We start from the raw sequence: 17725 nt of genomic DNA, 5'->3' as shown, positions 1-17725 counted from the left end.
TGTAATTTTTTGTAGTTGGGCACGCCATGAAGGCCGACTCGTGTATGAGTATTCAAAACAATGTTGCTTGGAACAACTTTACTCGTGGTGTGAAAAATCATCCGTATCGGGAGATTCTCTGGCGTTCTTTATCAAGACACGGGAAACATTATCCCCGGACAGTGATTTCTCTTAAAGTGAAAAGATAAATCGTCTAGTATACAAAAAAACCCCACAAAGACGCGAATGCGACAGCCTCAGCTGCAACGCAATAAATCGAACAACAAACGTCACAGGCAATGGAAAGGCTCATAACAATCAATGTCTGATTCCTGCCTGCAACATCACCTGGGACTAGTTTGCTAGGTCAAGAATTAAACTCAAGGCAAACACACATTGCTTCCACTTGCAAAGAAAGCAACAAAAACATTCAGAAATTCAAACCACGAATTTGCGTTTACAAAAAGTGAGCACATTTGGAAAGATCACTTTTACTTTTCGTTTGAGATTCTCTTCTTCTTGATGTAGCATTTCGCGATGTACCATGCGCGGATGCAGGTTCTGCGCGACAGGACATGAAGTAGAGTGAAATGACGCGCCTATATACAACAGTTAATGCTCTCTTGTGCGGTATGAGCTGCGAGCCACTGGTGGAGAGAAGCCTCAGCGAAGGGATGTCTTCTTCACTCTCCGTTGCCCAGCTTTCTCCTGGCAGCTGGGTTCCGTTCAGCGGTCGGTGGCCGGGGTCGAGACCTCCGCTACCTCCCTGCCACGAGCCACGACCTGTCGGCACTCGGCGTCGTTCACCACAGTATGCACTTCTTCGTTAGGTTCATGGGCGTCCCTTCGGGGCAGCCGAAGGCGTGCGAGAACTCCACCAGGTTGCCCATGGGGATGTTGACCCTGGGTTTAAGAGGACACGGATAAGAAAAAAATGTGCAACTGAAAATTATCTTGTATCGCCAAATGTGTGTACTTATTTCATGTGCAGCTTTCCCGCTCATGGCAGTCCTTTCAAGAGCGATTACTCTGTAGTTATTTAGCGTAACGTAAAATTCTTTTGCGCTGCTAATATTGGGGGTGAAAACTTTCTTTCCGCACAGTTTCAAGTCTTGCACGTTTTGCGGCTAGGTTCCTGAGCCATGGAAACTATCCCATAGAAATGCATGGGGAGTAAGATTTCACAGCGAATTGCACATAAACTATTCAGAATCGTGGAAAATACTTCTAGTCTTTTCATCTTCACCTTGACTTCTTGCTTAGTCCGAATATCACTTTCCTGAAGTAATTTTCCTAGGTTCCTGAGAGGTCGGAATTTTGAGCGAGAAAGCTGGGTATGTTATGCGTCAGTTTAGAACATTTCGAGCCTTCTCGTTGACAAGAGGGAGCGTGAACCATGACTTCGCGCTGTGCAAGAAGTGGACAAGCACAGAAAGATGTAACGGGCACAAATTTATTCACTGATGTAAATTTGAAGTGGATAACCTAGTTGGGACACTTTGTTTCGGCATTCAAGCTCCGTTTCATACATAGCGTGCGACGCTGCCAAGGCTGGATAGCGTAATTGGGCGCTACCTGCGACAATGAAAGTAGGGCGTAAGGCTGCTCAAAGCAATAAACTTGCAAATTCTATGAACTCAATTATCTTTTGATTCGGTTATTGTTATTCTTATATGAACAGACAAAGTTTACGTACGTTTAACGCCGCAATATTTGACGGTACTTTGTTTTCAGTGTTTGTTACAAGAGGGACTCAGGGATGGCGCCACGTGTCCAAGCAGAATGCCGCGAGATGAGCCTGTTCGAACTTTTCGGCAGATGGCGCGAACGGTTTCGCCGCTGTTGTCTTTCCTTTCAGCCATGTTGACAGCAGAATTTGTGCTTATCTTATTTCCTTGTTACTGTCATTATTGATGTAAAAAAATTCTTTCCGCAAAACCATCCCAGGCTGCGTTTCGAGCCTTGGTCCTGCGGACGTGTGTTATTCCCCGGCGCACGCATCTGAGCCGCGACGAAAGGCGGAGGGATACAATTTGTTTATTTTTTGCTGCGGACTACTTGAATAGCTTCGACTGCGTTGTACTCTATGTATGGAATGGTCCTAAAGTTCGTCCTTTCTTTAACGGCAAGACTTTCTTGGGCTACAGAAACACAAAAATCCTGGTGTGTCTGTCTGTCTGTCAGTCACTCGATTCAGTCACCAGGGAAAAAGTCAAGAAATTCGTCAAAAGGCGTATACAGGGTGTCCCAGCTATCATGCACCAAGATTTAAAAAAAGAGAAATTGTGTAACTCGAAGAAAACCTAGTGCATAATGTTTGCAGTACTGTGAAGAAGCGGAGAGTAATTTTTTCGTTAATGAGACTTAATTAATTAACTGTAATTAATTATCTAACTCGACAAATACTGTCCTAATCACTATAGTGTCAATGAGGCACTTGTAGGTAACCACGAGGGGTATCTAACTACGCTATTTTCAGCGACGAACTAATTGCGTACTCATTTATTCTGACTGATAAAGGAAACCCGCGAAATATGAAAAATACCACGTGACGACGCTTACGCGCGCACTGTAAAGCAGCGTCTCCAAACAAAGCTGATTGAAAGCAACTGCTTCGCGTGTTACCCGCCTGAAGAGACAGCGCATCACCTTGATAATAGCATGCATGGAAGGAGCAGCAGCAATAAGATTCCCGGGACGCGTGTGCAGATAGGGAACAAACTCAGTCGCGATTTCTTCTTTCTTTCTTTTGTCTATTTCATTCTGGCTAACTCAGACGCAGCCTGTTTGAGGGCGTTGCTTTACGGTGCGCGCGGAGGCGCCGTCACGTGGTATTTTTCATATTTCGCGGGTTTCCTTTATCAGTCAGAATAAATGTGTACGCAATTAGTTGATCGCTGAAAATACCGCAGTTAGATGCCCCACGTGGGTACCTACAAGTGCCTCATTGACCCTTTAGTACCCGCCGCGGTGGCTCAGTGGCTAAGGCGTTGCGCTGCTGAGCACGAGGTCGCGGGTTCGATTCCCGGCCGCGGCGGCCGCTTTTATGATGGAGGCGAAAAGCGAAAACGCCCGTGTGTACGAGATTTCGGCGCACGATAAAGATCCCCAGGTGGTCAAAATGAATCCGGAGCCCTCCACTACGGCGCGCCTCATCGCCTGCGTTGCGTCGGCGCGTTAAAACCCCACAATCAATCAATTGACCCTTTAGTGATTAGGACAGTATTTCTCGAGTTAGATAATTAATTACAATTAGTTAATTAAGTCTAATTAAAGAAAAAAATACTGTCCGCTTCTTCACATTACTGCAAACATTATGCACCTGGTTTCATTCGAGTTGCGCCTTTATTATTTTTTTTTAATCTTGGTGCATGATAGCTGGGACACCCTGTATAGGGAAAGCCGTTCAAAGCTCCTGAAACCACTGGTATGAGAGAAATATGCTCACTTACTTCTGCGCCAAAGAAACACCTGGTGTGTTTGAGGCAAGATATACGTACATAAGCGGCTGAAGCAATGTTCTTTCCGATTAAAATGAAATAAAAATAAATAAAGTAAAAAACAGAGGTTTAAAAAAATTCAGGCAAGTCGCGCGCTGTCCCAGATGGCGCGTGAACAGTACGATAAGAATAAAATTGAATGGAATTGAATTTTTTTTGTGTGTGTACGTTTTACAGAGAAGCCTCAGTATGCTGTTGGAAGACACTTTCGATGATCATGAAGATGGCAAGTGCGACCCGCACAAAATGACGCATATTTCAGAGAATACAACTAAGCAGCGCCAAAACAAAAGAACAAAAGGGAATAGCTAGTATAAACGGCAAAGAAGCGAAATAGGTGCGGAAACAAAGAAATGAGTAACCAGATTCTAATGGCTCATGGTACACGAGCCATCTCCAATATAAAAAAGTGATTGGAGTGTCACATATTCTTAATTTCAATCATTTGAATGCTTCAGGAAAAAAAAAAACCTCGCTTCTTGCAGATCGAATGCGGTAGGCCACGTGACTCGAACAAAGGGCAGCGTGACTGGTAGGGCCGGACGCGGAATTCGATATTGCCCAGAGAGTAAAGGGCAACCGAATAAGATCGAGGAACGGCTGTCAGCATAGCCCAGTGCAGCGCACCAATCTGGTCACGCTCGTATCCTCACGTGCCTTAGGACACAATATTGTAAGTAGGATGATAAATAAACGGCTCCGCCATTATTGAACTTCAAAAGCAACATTAGTGGTACAGGAACAGGGAAGTAACGCGATTTTTTTATCGCTAAATTGAAAAAAAAAAAAACGTCGACGATCGAGAGAAGGAATAACGTAAAATGAGCCGCACAAACCTAAAGGAAGAACAAGCTTACCTCCTTCTTCTTTTTTTAATTTCTGCCCCACTCTTTGAACTTCTTAATTTTATTTTGTAGTTCTTTCGTTTTGAGGTATTTTTAAAGACTGCTTGTCTGCTAATATTTTGGCCTTTCAGTGTTCTAAGGTTTCGGCCAGTCTTCCTTCGTGTCTACTTTACCTGGCTGAACACTTGTTAAAATTTCTCGTTCTTCCACACCTAAGCGCTTCATTCCAGTATGTTACTTCATCTTCTTTTTACTGCATTTTTTTTATTCAGCTTTCATCTGGAATGCACTGTCCGCGGTTGGAATGATTAGACTCGGGACTTCATGCTCGGCGTTCCGACGTCTTATCAACTATAGGAACAGGACTATAAAAATTTCATTCATCACGTCAGGTTAAGGCTTATCCAATAGTTCTATGGGCCCCCACTGTAGTCACCATAGAATAATGATATAAACCGGCGCCTAGTGCGAAGGCTGGAAAATTTACTCGCTCATAATTTATCGACGGTTTCAGAATTGTTGTGATAATGAGTTTATTCAGACTTGCGTAATTCATTCTGTCTTCCGTTCCAAAATTGAATTCGTTGAGCAGCGGCACGTTTGGTGCTAAAAACCAGATTTAAATAAGTTGCGTAAAGAAATATCATTTTAACACACTTTTTGGTTTCGGGGAACATCATTGCCATATAACACTGGACAATGGGAAAACTAAACAAAGATACAACTATGATGAGGGCGATTTCCTTTTTATGACTAGGCCCTACCTCAGGAGTACGATGATTTCACTAATGTATATAGTGTAGGGGCTGAAGAGATAACACTGATTGCTTATTTTACAGCGCGACATGTTCACACAACACTCTCAGCTTATCATTCGTTCATTGTCGCCAAAAACAATAGCTGGAGCCGTTTTATTCGTAGGATTGGCCACAGATTCATGACACCTCAATTTATTAATGGCCCTCAGGGGACATTGCAAGCTTACCTGAAGTCCTCAGCAAGTCCCCGACAATCTCGGTGCACATTGTTTCAAGGCACATGCTCCAAAACTGTTCATGTCAGCTCAGGCGACTGATAGAAATCTGTGTAGGCACCGGCGAACTAGTCATTGGATCTTTGAACTTAACCAAAAGTTCCGTTTAAAACCTTCGATAATCTTCTGGAAAATTGCCCTTTGCTTTCATTCCATTGCTCTGGCTGAGTGTGTGGGGCCGTTTCTTGCGTTGAAACCGCCATTCAGGGAGCAAACAGATTGAGGAGCCAATAAGGCGCTAATGAGTAAATGACAAAAAATCATCCCACCTTCTCCTAACGTATGACTATAACTTTATTTCCGCAGACATCATTACCATCAGGCCGCTAATCTCGTTTCAACCGCTTTGAAAGCACGTTAACCGACGCCTGTATTTTTTATAAGCTGAGCTGTTTAAGCTCTTGGTTGCGCCGTCAATGAACTACCAAGAATGCCGAGCGCCCGTGAGCGCACGTGAGCGCATACCCGGATGAATCAAACACAAGAAGGATGCCGCCAGCCTTCGAGGAGGCGGTGCGGACTGAAGACCAAAGTCTACAACTCCAGGCTGTCCAGCGAGTCATCGTGGCGCTGGCCAGGCAATGGTACCCTGGCCACCCGGTGACGGGAAGCGGGGGAACCTAGCCGGGTGGCTACATCTGCGGTGACGACTCCGTCCAAGTCATGGAACCTAGCAATAGGACTTTATTCGCAGGCCGCAATGATTTTTTTCCAATTCAATCCAATCCAATGCGTCTCGTTATGTTCCTTGTAACGTGGCACGCACCCACGTGGGGGATTGGCCAGGAATCAGACTTTATTAAGGAGGGCTAACGCGCCCGCTACAGAAAACTGTAAATTAGAAATTTAAGCATTTGAATAAAGAAAGACTATATAGTCACAAGCGAGAATTGTTTGCGCCATCAATGAACATAAACGCGCGCGCCCCCTGTCGTTTGCTCCTGACGTCACCTGCCGTAATAACAATACCGAGACGTCGCTACTTCGTACCGACGACAAGCGGATCTCTCTGTTTAAAACGCGACCGGCTCGGAGGCACTGATAATCACGGGTGGTTGGATGCATCTACAGGTGCGACCACCAGTCGATCCCCCCTAAGAACAGGAAAACGAAAAAGCTGTGCAGGCCTTCAACGGCGAGAGAGCACTCGACGAAGACTATGAGCTAGCGGATGATGAAATATACGAGGGCTGAAGAGGGCAATATGCGAAAAATTAAAGCCGTTCCACTCAACGTGAAAGCTGTCGGAAGTGCAGAGCAGTGATTCGCCATAGTGGGCTGTGGCGCCGTAATTCGCTCACTGCTACCACCCATCACCAACTTCGCCTCCCTGTCTCACTCCTCTCTTGATGCATTGAACGGAGGTTTGTCCAATGCAATTCAAATTTCCCGCCTTCGCAATGCTCGCGCGCCCCCTACCTGGAACAGCGCGAGCGGGAGTTCTGTTCTTTTTTTGCTTGCTTTCATGTCGCACGTGCCGGCACCTTACCTGCCAATTTGGAACGCGCCGTTTCTGGCGGCCACTTTTTTCGCTTGCTATCGTGAAAGCCTTCCCAACGAGCGTTCCTAACTAAATGAACGCGGGGGCTGCCGGTTAATTACATATATTTTGCCTCAAATGTACAAGCAGTTTTCTTAGCAGGCAACAACGGGGAGATGTATGACAAGCGCTGGCGGATCACGAGTTTCGAACGGTTATGTCTGTATTAGCCGCCTGTTTTTTTGAAGCTTGAGTGGTACGCCGTTACGGTTACACCATGGGGCACTACGTTGGTCCGTAATCTCTGCCGCCTGATTCCGGCAGTCGATGACATCGAACAGCGCGACAGCGAACGAGCTACGACGACAAGGCGAGCCCCTAAAGTTCTCTGCACTTAATAAAGTGCTTTTATACTTTACTTCGCGTTTTATCTGGTCTTGTGCTGATGAATGCCATATATACCGTATATATACAGAGTAAATGGTTCTTAGTGACTGTTGTAGAGCTCGTCGAGTTGAGCTTAGTGAGACGAACACAGCTTTGCTGTGATATCAGGCTTGCACCATTGCGCAAGCTGGCTTAGTTTTTTCCCGTTTATTTTGTGAGTATGCCATACCGGGTACTTTAAATTTCTATGCAGCAACTTGCTTTCTGCGTACCAATGTTCGCGGCTGTCTGTTTTTTTAGTGTTATATTTCTTGCTTTTATGACGACACCAGCGCATGTGCTAATATCATCCACAATTCTGGCATTTCACTTACAAACTTCATTATTATTATCATCATGATCATGTCCCCTGTCATTCTGAAAATTTGGCTCTCCTGCAGTGCATTATGGCCTAACATCACCATCAGTGAAACATAGAAACCTTCGCAAAAAAAAAAACTGCTAGCCTATCACTATTGTCGTTAACGATCTTCGGCATTGTGATCAGAAATCATTAATTACTAAACGCGAAATAGGACAGGCAAGCATGATAAGTCAGATGTCGACTGTAGCAGAGCCAAAACGAACACTACGTCACATTATCTGAAAGATCTCTGCGAATAGCAGCGTTTCTTGATGCCTGCTTTCTTGTAGAGGTACGCCTTCCTCGTGGTCCACACTCAAAGAGAAAAATATTTCGGGAGAGAACACCCTACAAATGTTGCTTAAACCGCAATCCCTGTTCATACAAGCCAGAAATGCATTTTGAAGAAGCATCACGAAACTCACTACCGTGTTTACCATGTTGCACAGAAATTGAGGTGAAACTACATTGCATGTAAATATTTGGGCCAGTAGCACCTAATTCATGAAAATACTCAGCCTCTGTAGTGAAGAAGGATTAACTCTGGGGGGAAATTTTGTCGACACTGCAAGTAAATACAATTTACTGAGCGAGACAACACCCCAAAAGCGACCATGTAGGACTCGACTTCTCCAGATAGAAAACGGCCGCTCGCGGGCCACGGGATCACATAATAAACTCTAATCTCCCGTTTCATGCGCTTACGAGCGGCTCAAACTCACACAAGATTATCACTTTGCCCCAAAAATGGCTCAGAAGCAGGCTTGTGTAGTCATTTTGCTTCGCAAAGTACAAGCGAAAGTCCTAGACATTTTGAGAGGGCATCGGACGGACGGCAGCCATCTCATTACCGCAGGATTGCACCCAAGCTGCGCTGCACGTCCAACGGTTCCCAATCGAAACGAAGTCGTAAGTACCCGCGCAAACTCGGAAAAGTCGGAGTGAACTCCCGCCCTGTCATAAGCTCTCAGATGCCTGTGGGCGCGCGTAAATTCTGGGCTCGGCAGGCCGCCCCGAGGGCGTGTCTGTAATCTCCCAGCTGTCGTGCGCGCTAAGCCTGGCAAAAAAAAAAAGAGGAGCGCGTTCCAGTACGTATTAGAGGCGGCGAACAGGCAGGAGTTATCTTTTAACTAAATAGTTTGAATATAACCCGCAATGTGCGCGGTATGCGCTGCTGTTAAAAGTTGTAGTTGGAGAGTAACTTGATAATTATAAACCTGCAAGCTTCCGACAACATGTTTTCTTCGTGAAGCATGCAGGTCAGGTCATGTATGTTCTGTTTTGCGCTTCGAGTAATTAGTCTTGTTTACCGGCATTGGAGCTAGTACTTATTGAGGTAGCACTAATTAATTGGGCAACCTGTTTGAACTGTGCGTAATAGCTACACCACGCCACGCTTACGCTGTGGAGGGGGGCCAGCAATGTCTAACGCTAAAACTGATTTTCCGTCGGTGTTGCTTCAGTGTTGCTTCTTTCGGTGTTGGCTACACCTTACTCCCAAATCAACAAAAACGGGTTAAGAATTAACCGCAATTATACGTGTTGCGCACAAAAACTTATCCCTTCGTGTGCATTCGCACACGAAGGGATAAAGAATGTGATCATTGGTAACGACTTACTATATGCGGTGTAATTCTGCAAATACTTTTTTGTCTTGTGCTTGCTCGCAGGAGAAACAAAATCTACAAGACGTACTTGCTTACTGATCAGTGACAGCGCCCAGCCCCGAAAAGTAGCAAAAATAGGAAGTACGTGGAATATAAAAACGTCAATCAATAAGTAGAATTCACCCGTCAGTCTCGATTACAACAGATTTTACTGGGACAGAGAACACGAGTAAATGACGTTGCTCTCTTGTCATATAATGAAAAATAACGAATTAATCAGCATGTAGAAGCATTGTAAAAAGCCGATTATTCTCTACACGGTTCTTCAAGCAAGGGGACTAGGATTTCCGGCAGGAGAACTGCTGAAACAAGGGCGTGTTCAAAATGGAAATGAGTGTTTTAGATTGAAGTATTTACGGAACACAAGGACTAGTAACTTATCTCACAACTTTTTGTATAGTTACCTGTATCTCGATGGACTATGTGTGTCGTACTGGATGTCGTTCTTGAGCTCTTGCGTCCTCATGTTGGTGCACCACGCCTGTACAGGAGAAAGAAAAACGAGTCTTTAGTGGGTTTGTTTCTTCGTTGCGTTCACCAAACGGATGAAACAACGCAGTTTTATCCAGGCCCAGTGCTTCGGCCTAGTATTTGTTATCACCAGCCCAACTCCGAGTAACAGTTACCGAGGCGTTACAAAGAGCACCCACGGTCCATTGTACTACTGTGGAATCTTGTAGGCGTTCAAGGGAAACAAAATTTGGAGCTACTACTATAGTGCACGCAGCTTGCACATGTAAATCAGAACACTTCTTTTTTGCTTCAAAGCCATTTCACCGAGGCTTAATGCACCATCTGGTGTCACAAAACGAAATGTTCCAGCCCGATATTTACTGACGGTCGCACTTGCGGGACTTTCTCCCAGAAAGTATAGGTCAGTCGGATAGTAGGTGGCTTTATAGGACGATCTGGTGTCCCCAAGGCAAAAGAGCCCGCGGTCATCTGACGTGAAGATATGTTTGGCAAACTGCTAGGCGTTTTTTATGTGAAGATATGTTTGACAAACTTCAAGGTGTTTTTGAGTTGCTAACGCCAAGCGTTCCGCCTAGTATCACAATTTAGGGTAATTCTAGACATGCTACTCTACGGCCTGCCCTCCAACCTTTACCATGCTCCAATGTTCGACTTTTCCTACGAGTCCTGAATAGTGTTAATACGTGCAAACAGGGCGTGACATGAGGCAGGCTAAGGGTGAGTCACTGCTGGAGATAAAGCTACTCCAGCTCGAAGACTCCGGAGAATAACGTCCCCATAGCTAGCAAGTCCACGGGAGAGGCCCTTTTCCCGCCATGGAAGTAGAGGACACAGTGCAGCCGTGAATAAATAGCAGTTTTTCTAGGGTTAACACCAGATGCAGTCGGAGTGGCCGTGCGAGGTATGCCGTGCGAGGTCTACAATGCGAAGGCTCTATCCAACGCTATGTGAGCAGGAAGCACATACCGGCCTAACAAAAAAAAAAAAATAGGTAGGACATCGGTACGAGTCCAGAACAGTATTAATACGTGCAGACAGGCGGGTATATACGCACGACGCGCCTAAATTACGTATCGCCGTCATTGAGTCCGCGTATACGTCACCCGAAGACTCATGCTTCAAGCACGTGGAGGCCGTCGTGAATGGCAGCATGTTCCACCAACAGGCCTGGTTGATGGTGTAGGGTATCGTAAGCGCGGTATAATTTATGGTTGCGTGAAAGGAATATGTCAAGGCCATAGTTATGAAGCAGTCATGCGGCCCGGCTTCCACAGAGTTCCACAGCTCCCACTAAGGGACATGAAATAGGCGTGCGCTCAGAGGCACCGCATTTAGATACAGATAATGAAAATTACTACTGGAAGCTTGAACGTACCGTCGCTGTGGAAATGAAGAACATCTGGTCACTGGTGAAGCTCTCGAGACCAGGCAGAGCAATCCCGGTTGGTTTTCCCAATTTGGCGAGGCTGATGCGGTACGCCTGCGAAGGGCGGAGATAAGGGAAGGAAAAAAACAAGCACCGATAAATATGCAAGAAAGTGCATATGAATAATGCACTTGCATCATATACTGAGCATCTATAACTGTAGGCATTATGCACGAGTGACGTATACCATCCCGCACAAAATGGATCGCATTACGAAACAGCGCAGAGCATCTATGCTGAGATTGTACATAGATTCTTTTAGTGCATAGCATCTTTCCTCCCCTAATTCGGTCGAGTCGCTTTCCGTTGAGAAGGTCGGCTATGTCTTGTGCTCCGCTTAAGGGAGGTTACTTCTGGATTAGCTTTCGCAGCGTAAATGAGTGGCTGGCTGTGCCAAGCAAGCAGTTGGGTATCACGGAAGTGGCCAAAGTGCACCTGTGCTCATTAAATGAGCTCCGGGCATAAATTATTTTGCCTCAGCGCTACAATCATGAGACCCGCCTGGCTATTTAAAATTATTTTTGTGACTAACAGCAAGAAGGCAAATAACATCCGATTATAGACGCTGCAAAAGACATTTGCCGTGTTCGCAGCCAGGGTAAAACGACCCTGCGGTACAACAATAATATGTGCGATGCTGAAAGTTAGGTTGAAGGCATATAATGATTGTTGCCTCGTATAGAAGGGAATTAATTTCTAAAAATAATGTAATCTACAAAGAGCTGTCAGTTTAGAGTTAATTTACCGTGAGCCATTCCCTCGTTTAACTGTATTACGGATGTGGCTGCCAAATTAATGATATTCAGGTAGGTATGTGAAGCAGGTAAGGTCGGGTTACACCTGCTTCACATTCCTAACTGAATTTCATTAATTCGGTAGCCACATCCGAAACACAGTTAAGTGAGGGAATGGCTCTCGGCTAAATTAATATCACTACGGTCTATTTCCCCTACCTAATAACCCCTCACCTGTCACTTGCGCCCCTCTCTTAATACTACCTACCACATGCTGTGGCCCTGCCAAAAAAAACCCATCGCTCACCCCCAATCCCATTCCTTCCCCCGAGCAGTGGGTGCGCCTGATGACCAGTTACCGCCACGCTGACAACATCATTCTGGTCACCCGTGCCAGGGCAGCAGACAATGCGCAAGGGTATACCTTGACTAAGGCGAAGTCGCCCCATCGACTGACTGCTCAACGACCACTGTTTCCTTCATTAAACATTCTCTCTCTCTCTCTCTCTCTCTCTCTCTCTCTCTCTCTCTCTCTCTCTCTCTCTCTCTCTCTCTCTCTCTCTCTCTCTCTGTCTCTCTCTCTCTCTCTCTCTCTCTCTCTCTCTCTCTCTCTCTCAGTTAAGCATGTAAATGAATGTCTTTGAAGAGTTGTTTTGCAGTGAACTAAGTCACTGACAAATAGTTGTTTTATTACTTTACCTTTTTTACTAATATTTGGACTACTTATGGTGCACTAAGAAGAAACTGGAGCTACTTTACGAGCCTCATTGATAACATTTACTGGCTTGCGTAAAGAATGTTACATTTGACTAAAATACGAAGCACTGTATATAATATGCAGAACTAGTTTGATATTATGCAGCTGGCCCCGGCATGTTACTCGAGCCAAAGGCTTTAAAACGAAAACTATTTTCGCAAGATCCAGCCACATCTATTCAAATTCATCCCCGCGCACATAGGAAAACAAAGTGTGGAAAATTTTAAAGATGACTACTAAAAAGTGCTGCGAATTTCAACGTAAATTGTGGTTATTATTCATAGGAACTATTCGCCCATTAATTCCAACTGATTGAATTTATTTGTTTCGTTATACGTCTTTTCAAGCCTTGAGCAATCTCCTAATGTAGATGTATTGTCTAATCTGCACAATGTTGCTTTCTCGTTAACATCAATTTAGCTATTCCATAAAGCTTTCTAGTAAACATAAACTACGCCATATACCGCGACATCCTTCAGTGTTAGCAAGAAAACAGCACGGATCCCGTACGGATGATTTCCCTTTTAACCTGCAGATAAATTCCACTCTTCCAGTCTATGTTGTACATGCAAAATCGCTTATGTCTGGTCGAATTACGATACATTGTAAACTGCACTGAAAGAAAAAAAGAAGAAACCCTGCACAGAAATGCACCATTGTTCTATTGTAGCTTACAAATAAAAATAAGAACAGTGTTCCTGCGTATTTTTTTCAACCTGTGTTTTCCCGACCATTCTTTACAGTTTGCAGGCAAGATACGACACTGAAAGGGAACGTGGGATGATATAGCACCAGTTTCGAAAATGACGGGTAAAGGTTGCCGTGGTGCTGGCCTCTGTAATGATGATTAAGTAGGAGACGCCATTACCGTCTTTTTTCGTGTTGTTAAGGAATTTAGTTGTAATAGCAGGCTCACAAGAAGACATTGCTTTGCTTCCGTTCATATTTTTAATTTTTGTGCAACAACTAATGCAGAAACTAGCTAGCGCTTAATATGCTAAACCAACAATCACTAGAATAATAAGTTTTGTATTTGGTCTCAACACCCTGTTGTAAGTAAAATAGCAGACATTTATAGAACAGGTTCGGTCCACTGCACAGTGGGGATTTGCCACAACTGTATTCGCTAAGTGAGTGGCTCTCAATTGGGTGTCCGCGAAGGACTTTCAGGGGTCCGCGAAGCACTCCCCGAAGCTGTCCCCCCCCTTCCATTCACATCTCCTTTTTTCTAAAGCTTTCTGGAAATGCAAAAAGGTGGCGTCACTAAATGACTTCTACGCTTCATTTCTCCTCGTAGCTTAAGTTGTAACATTGGGGTGTCGCATGGCACTCCAGCAATGCGCAAAAGCCTGACACACAAAAGGCTGGGTGAGTTTTACCTGCAAGAGTAAAACGTTTGACAATAAAACACCCGTAAGCATAAAAGTCAGACATTACAGGCGATTATTCGATAACAATGTTAGCGACTTCAGCTGCAAGTGAAAATTGCTTGACATAACGACTCGACCAATATAGTTTCTAGTGGAGTCCCTCATGACTTTTTGAAGCCCGGAAGGTGTCCCCGGCACGCTCATGGTTGAGAGTCACTGTGCTAAATGATAACTGGCTGCTCCTCCGACACCCACTTACCCGGAAGGCTTCCCGGATGCCGCCATTGTCAGCAATATTTTCTCCTTGTGTGTTGATTCCGTTAAGCTTAAAAGGAAAAAAAGAATACCATGAGCTTCATCAGGGGAAAAATTAGCATTTGTGCACAAAAGCAAGAAGATCGCATTACATTTAACACACTCAGTACTAGCCTGTCTGCTGTTCTGTTCACTTTGTCAAAAATATTTTGATTTTTTTTCCTCTTCATTGTTTGTGTTAATTATCAAACAGTTGCTAAATCTGAGCGGCTTAAAAATTATTTGTTCACTGCCCTCTAAGACTGGTCCGCTATGACGTTTGAACAACCAAAAAATATTTTATATTTGCCATAAGCCACTCAGGAGCAGCATGAAATTCAGCCCTACTCCTTACTTCACTGTGCGTATCTAGTAAGCATATGTTAGGGGAAGATGCTGCAGATGCTGTAATTGTAGATTTTAGTACCGGAGCAGGACTTGGTATAATGTCTTCGTTTATATTGTAAAACTTAAGAGAACATTCTTCGGTCTATGGCTTCCTGCTTACACAAAACTCGGTATTTTAAGCAAGGGTAACACACTTAAACAAACGATAATTCGCTGTATATAAAGAGGAGCTATTTCTTGACCAAGTCATCATGTCAGAACAGTCGAGGTCATAGTTCCGGTAACACTCTGGAACATGTTTTCTTTTTAAGGTTATAATAATATTTTGTCCTATCATTCTCTTTGTTGATGTCGTCGCTATTGCTACATATATCCTATGTCGTTAAGAAATGGGAAATCGGGTCGGAGAAATGCGAATGGGAAATGCGGTCGGAGAAATGCGGCTAAAAAACTATACCAAATCATTTTAATCTCAAAGCCGCTCATTGTATATTATGGTTATTACTACATACACCGACGTAAATTTCAATTTATTACAAGTAAGCTGAAATGAAGGCACGCGATGAGGTAAATATGCAACATACTATGGCGTTACAAGACTACGGCCAAATTCGCTCCCATTATTTGATAGCCATGGAGCTTACACGGGAAAATAGAATCAAATCTACGATCTTTTGTGTAGGCACTAAATCTTTCTAGCCACAGCCACCTTCCCTCCGATGATGATGATGATGATGATGATTACTAGTGGTATCCCATTTGTAGCAAGGTGATGACGTGTCATTTAACCAGAAAAAAAAACAAATATACCTGTTTTATGTTCTTCGTTTAATACTAGCACTGCTCTTAGGGCAGGCACAAAATACTTTTTTTCTTTTACAGGTGGTAGCTGTCCTAGGTAATATTCCCTCTCTGCTTTTCGCCCACCAGCATTCTAATATTTTCGTTACCTCGACAGCCTTGAACTCCCTCGGTCTAGCCTTAAATCATAGAGCTTCTAGAAGCCGAATATTTCCCTCATGTAGATATGGATGGATACGCTCGCACTCTAACACTATGTGACGCATAGTTTGTGTTTCTTTTCCGTAGACCACGCATACCCCAGCATTTGTGTATACTTAGTTCGTAATGACATAGCTCTTAGTTCGCAAGCAACTTGTTCTAGCCTCAAAAATCAAAGCAAGGCCCTTGGAACTATCGTAGGAATTTTCTTTTCTGATGTCCGATTTCTCAGCCCTGTACATCTCTAACGACGTTTAGCTTCCATTTTTTCTCTCCATTTATCCGTTTCTATCGGCCTCCACCCCCCCCCCTCCTTTACTAATATAAAGTCAAATTGGCGATGAAGAACAGGATAGCTTTACAGCTGCGTATGATTACAGAGGATGTACCAAACTAGCACGATACAACTCGTGAAGAAATTTGTGACATTTCCCTGAACTTGAATTTTTACCTACATTCATATCTGCTTGAGGGTCGACGATGCTGCCGTACTGCTCGATGAAGCACTTGGCACGATCCAGGAATTTCTGCCGCGTTATGTGCGTCCACCAGTTCCGGAGGTTGCCCTCAAAGTCGAACTGGCTGCCTGAATGAGGAACACATAAAAATAACGCCATGAACCGAGAGAACACGGGTGCAAGCGCGTGAAAAACGACAAAAAAGGCAACAGTTACACCCATTAATCCAGAGCATTTTTAGGTGCCAATTTGCTGCAGTTCAAGTGCCTGTATTGCGCTTAGTAAAACGAGTTAGAATGAACAACGGAAGGTATAACGGCACGACAAAGACCAACTCGGAGAGAAGACAAGGCATCGAGCTAGATAACGTAACTGGTTCAAGCAACCGGAACGATCCCCGTGCTGCCGCCGCAGTCGCGATGGCGACCAAGTTAGTGCCAAGATTGAAAGAATTACAGCTACGAGGTAGCATACTTTACAGCTACGTCACGAAGGAAAACGGAGTTTTTCGACTTATCTGTCTTAGTGGACAAACATGGGACAATGGATTCTCCTATAAATTCGCCTTTTCAACTCATTTCCCGACCTTCTTGTCAAATTACGTCGGCAGCGCAGACAATAAGGTCACATCATTCTTCTTAAAACTGGTATTAGTAATTATCAAGGGTAATAAATTTGGCAAAAATAAAGGGATACACTGAACATTTGCAGAAAACTCGATATATCAACAATAAAAACTGGCACCGACTAAGAATGTTTATAAAATCCAAAAAAGACGTTTCGGCTCCCGTACGGGTGCCTTGTTCACAATGAAAAGTTGGGGCGAAAGTGATCCAGTTGTGTTTGCTTCAAGATGTGACGTAGGCAACGTGCGTACGCGTGGGGGAAGTTGCCGTCATTGCGATTAAGTGTGTGCTCCGTGGTCTGGATTGTCAGGGATGGATACGAAAGCTATCAAAAGAAGAAACGCGAGCGAAGAGAGCTTGCGAATGGGGGGGATATATAGTTAAGTGTTTAGTGTGTGTCTAATATCGTAAACGACATGTTTTGCGCCGAAAAATCTTGCCGACCGAAGTTAACCTTAAGGTTTTCAGCTATAGTAGATAAAATAAATGGCGAAAGGAGGGAGAAAGAAAAGACACGAATACTAATCTATTAAGCTTACATGCAAGTTCTATTCTAATCCCTACTCCCTTCCGTGCGATGCATCTTCAGGTAGCTTAATGACTTGCCCCAGAAAAGAATTCTCATTACTCTTGGAGCTCTCTCAAGATCTCTACTAACGCAGCAATCATATAGAACGCTGGCAACGGTGCACGCTCTGTGGCCAAAAAAATACAGCGTGGTGATTATATCAAACGACACAAGGGCGTCTGTGGCAACGACACAAATGAGTAGTTTTTCACAAAGGCTGCACACAAACATCGGAGATTGTTATGAAATCACTCGAAATCACTGCAACAAATATACGCTACAGTAATGTGGCCACGGGTCTTAATTCAGTTATCCTGGTAATGGTAACTAAACAATGAATTTGCATTGGGCGCCTCATTAGCGCTCATTAATTG

At 44.2% G+C, this 17725-nt stretch overlaps 1 protein-coding gene across 2 annotated transcripts in view; it reads right to left on the bottom strand.

Annotated features, from left to right (window-relative positions):
• Positions 1-408: 408 nt before the first annotated feature.
• Positions 409-17725, bottom strand: part of LOC144144879 (neprilysin-1-like) — a 119605-nt gene continuing 102288 nt past the window's right edge. For both annotated transcript variants that reach the window (XM_077676379.1, XM_077676378.1), the window contains exons 18-22: positions 16155-16285; positions 14315-14380; positions 11144-11248; positions 9699-9775; positions 409-882 (exon numbers count right to left, since the gene is read on the bottom strand). In XM_077676379.1, coding sequence (XP_077532505.1) covers positions 783-882; positions 9699-9775; positions 11144-11248; positions 14315-14380; positions 16155-16285 — 479 coding nt within the window. In that variant the 3' untranslated portion in view covers positions 409-782. The remainder of the gene's footprint in view (positions 883-9698; positions 9776-11143; positions 11249-14314; positions 14381-16154; positions 16286-17725) is intronic.

This window comes from Haemaphysalis longicornis, unplaced genomic scaffold, assembly GCF_048455015.1.
Source record: "Haemaphysalis longicornis isolate Haplotype H1 unplaced genomic scaffold, Haemaphysalis longicornis Haplotype H1 scaffold_7, whole genome shotgun sequence".
NCBI classification, from domain to species: Eukaryota; Metazoa; Arthropoda; class Arachnida; order Ixodida; family Ixodidae; genus Haemaphysalis; species Haemaphysalis longicornis.
The sequence above is the reverse complement of the archived record's forward strand: the minus strand, read 5'-3'. Positions and strand labels throughout refer to the sequence as shown.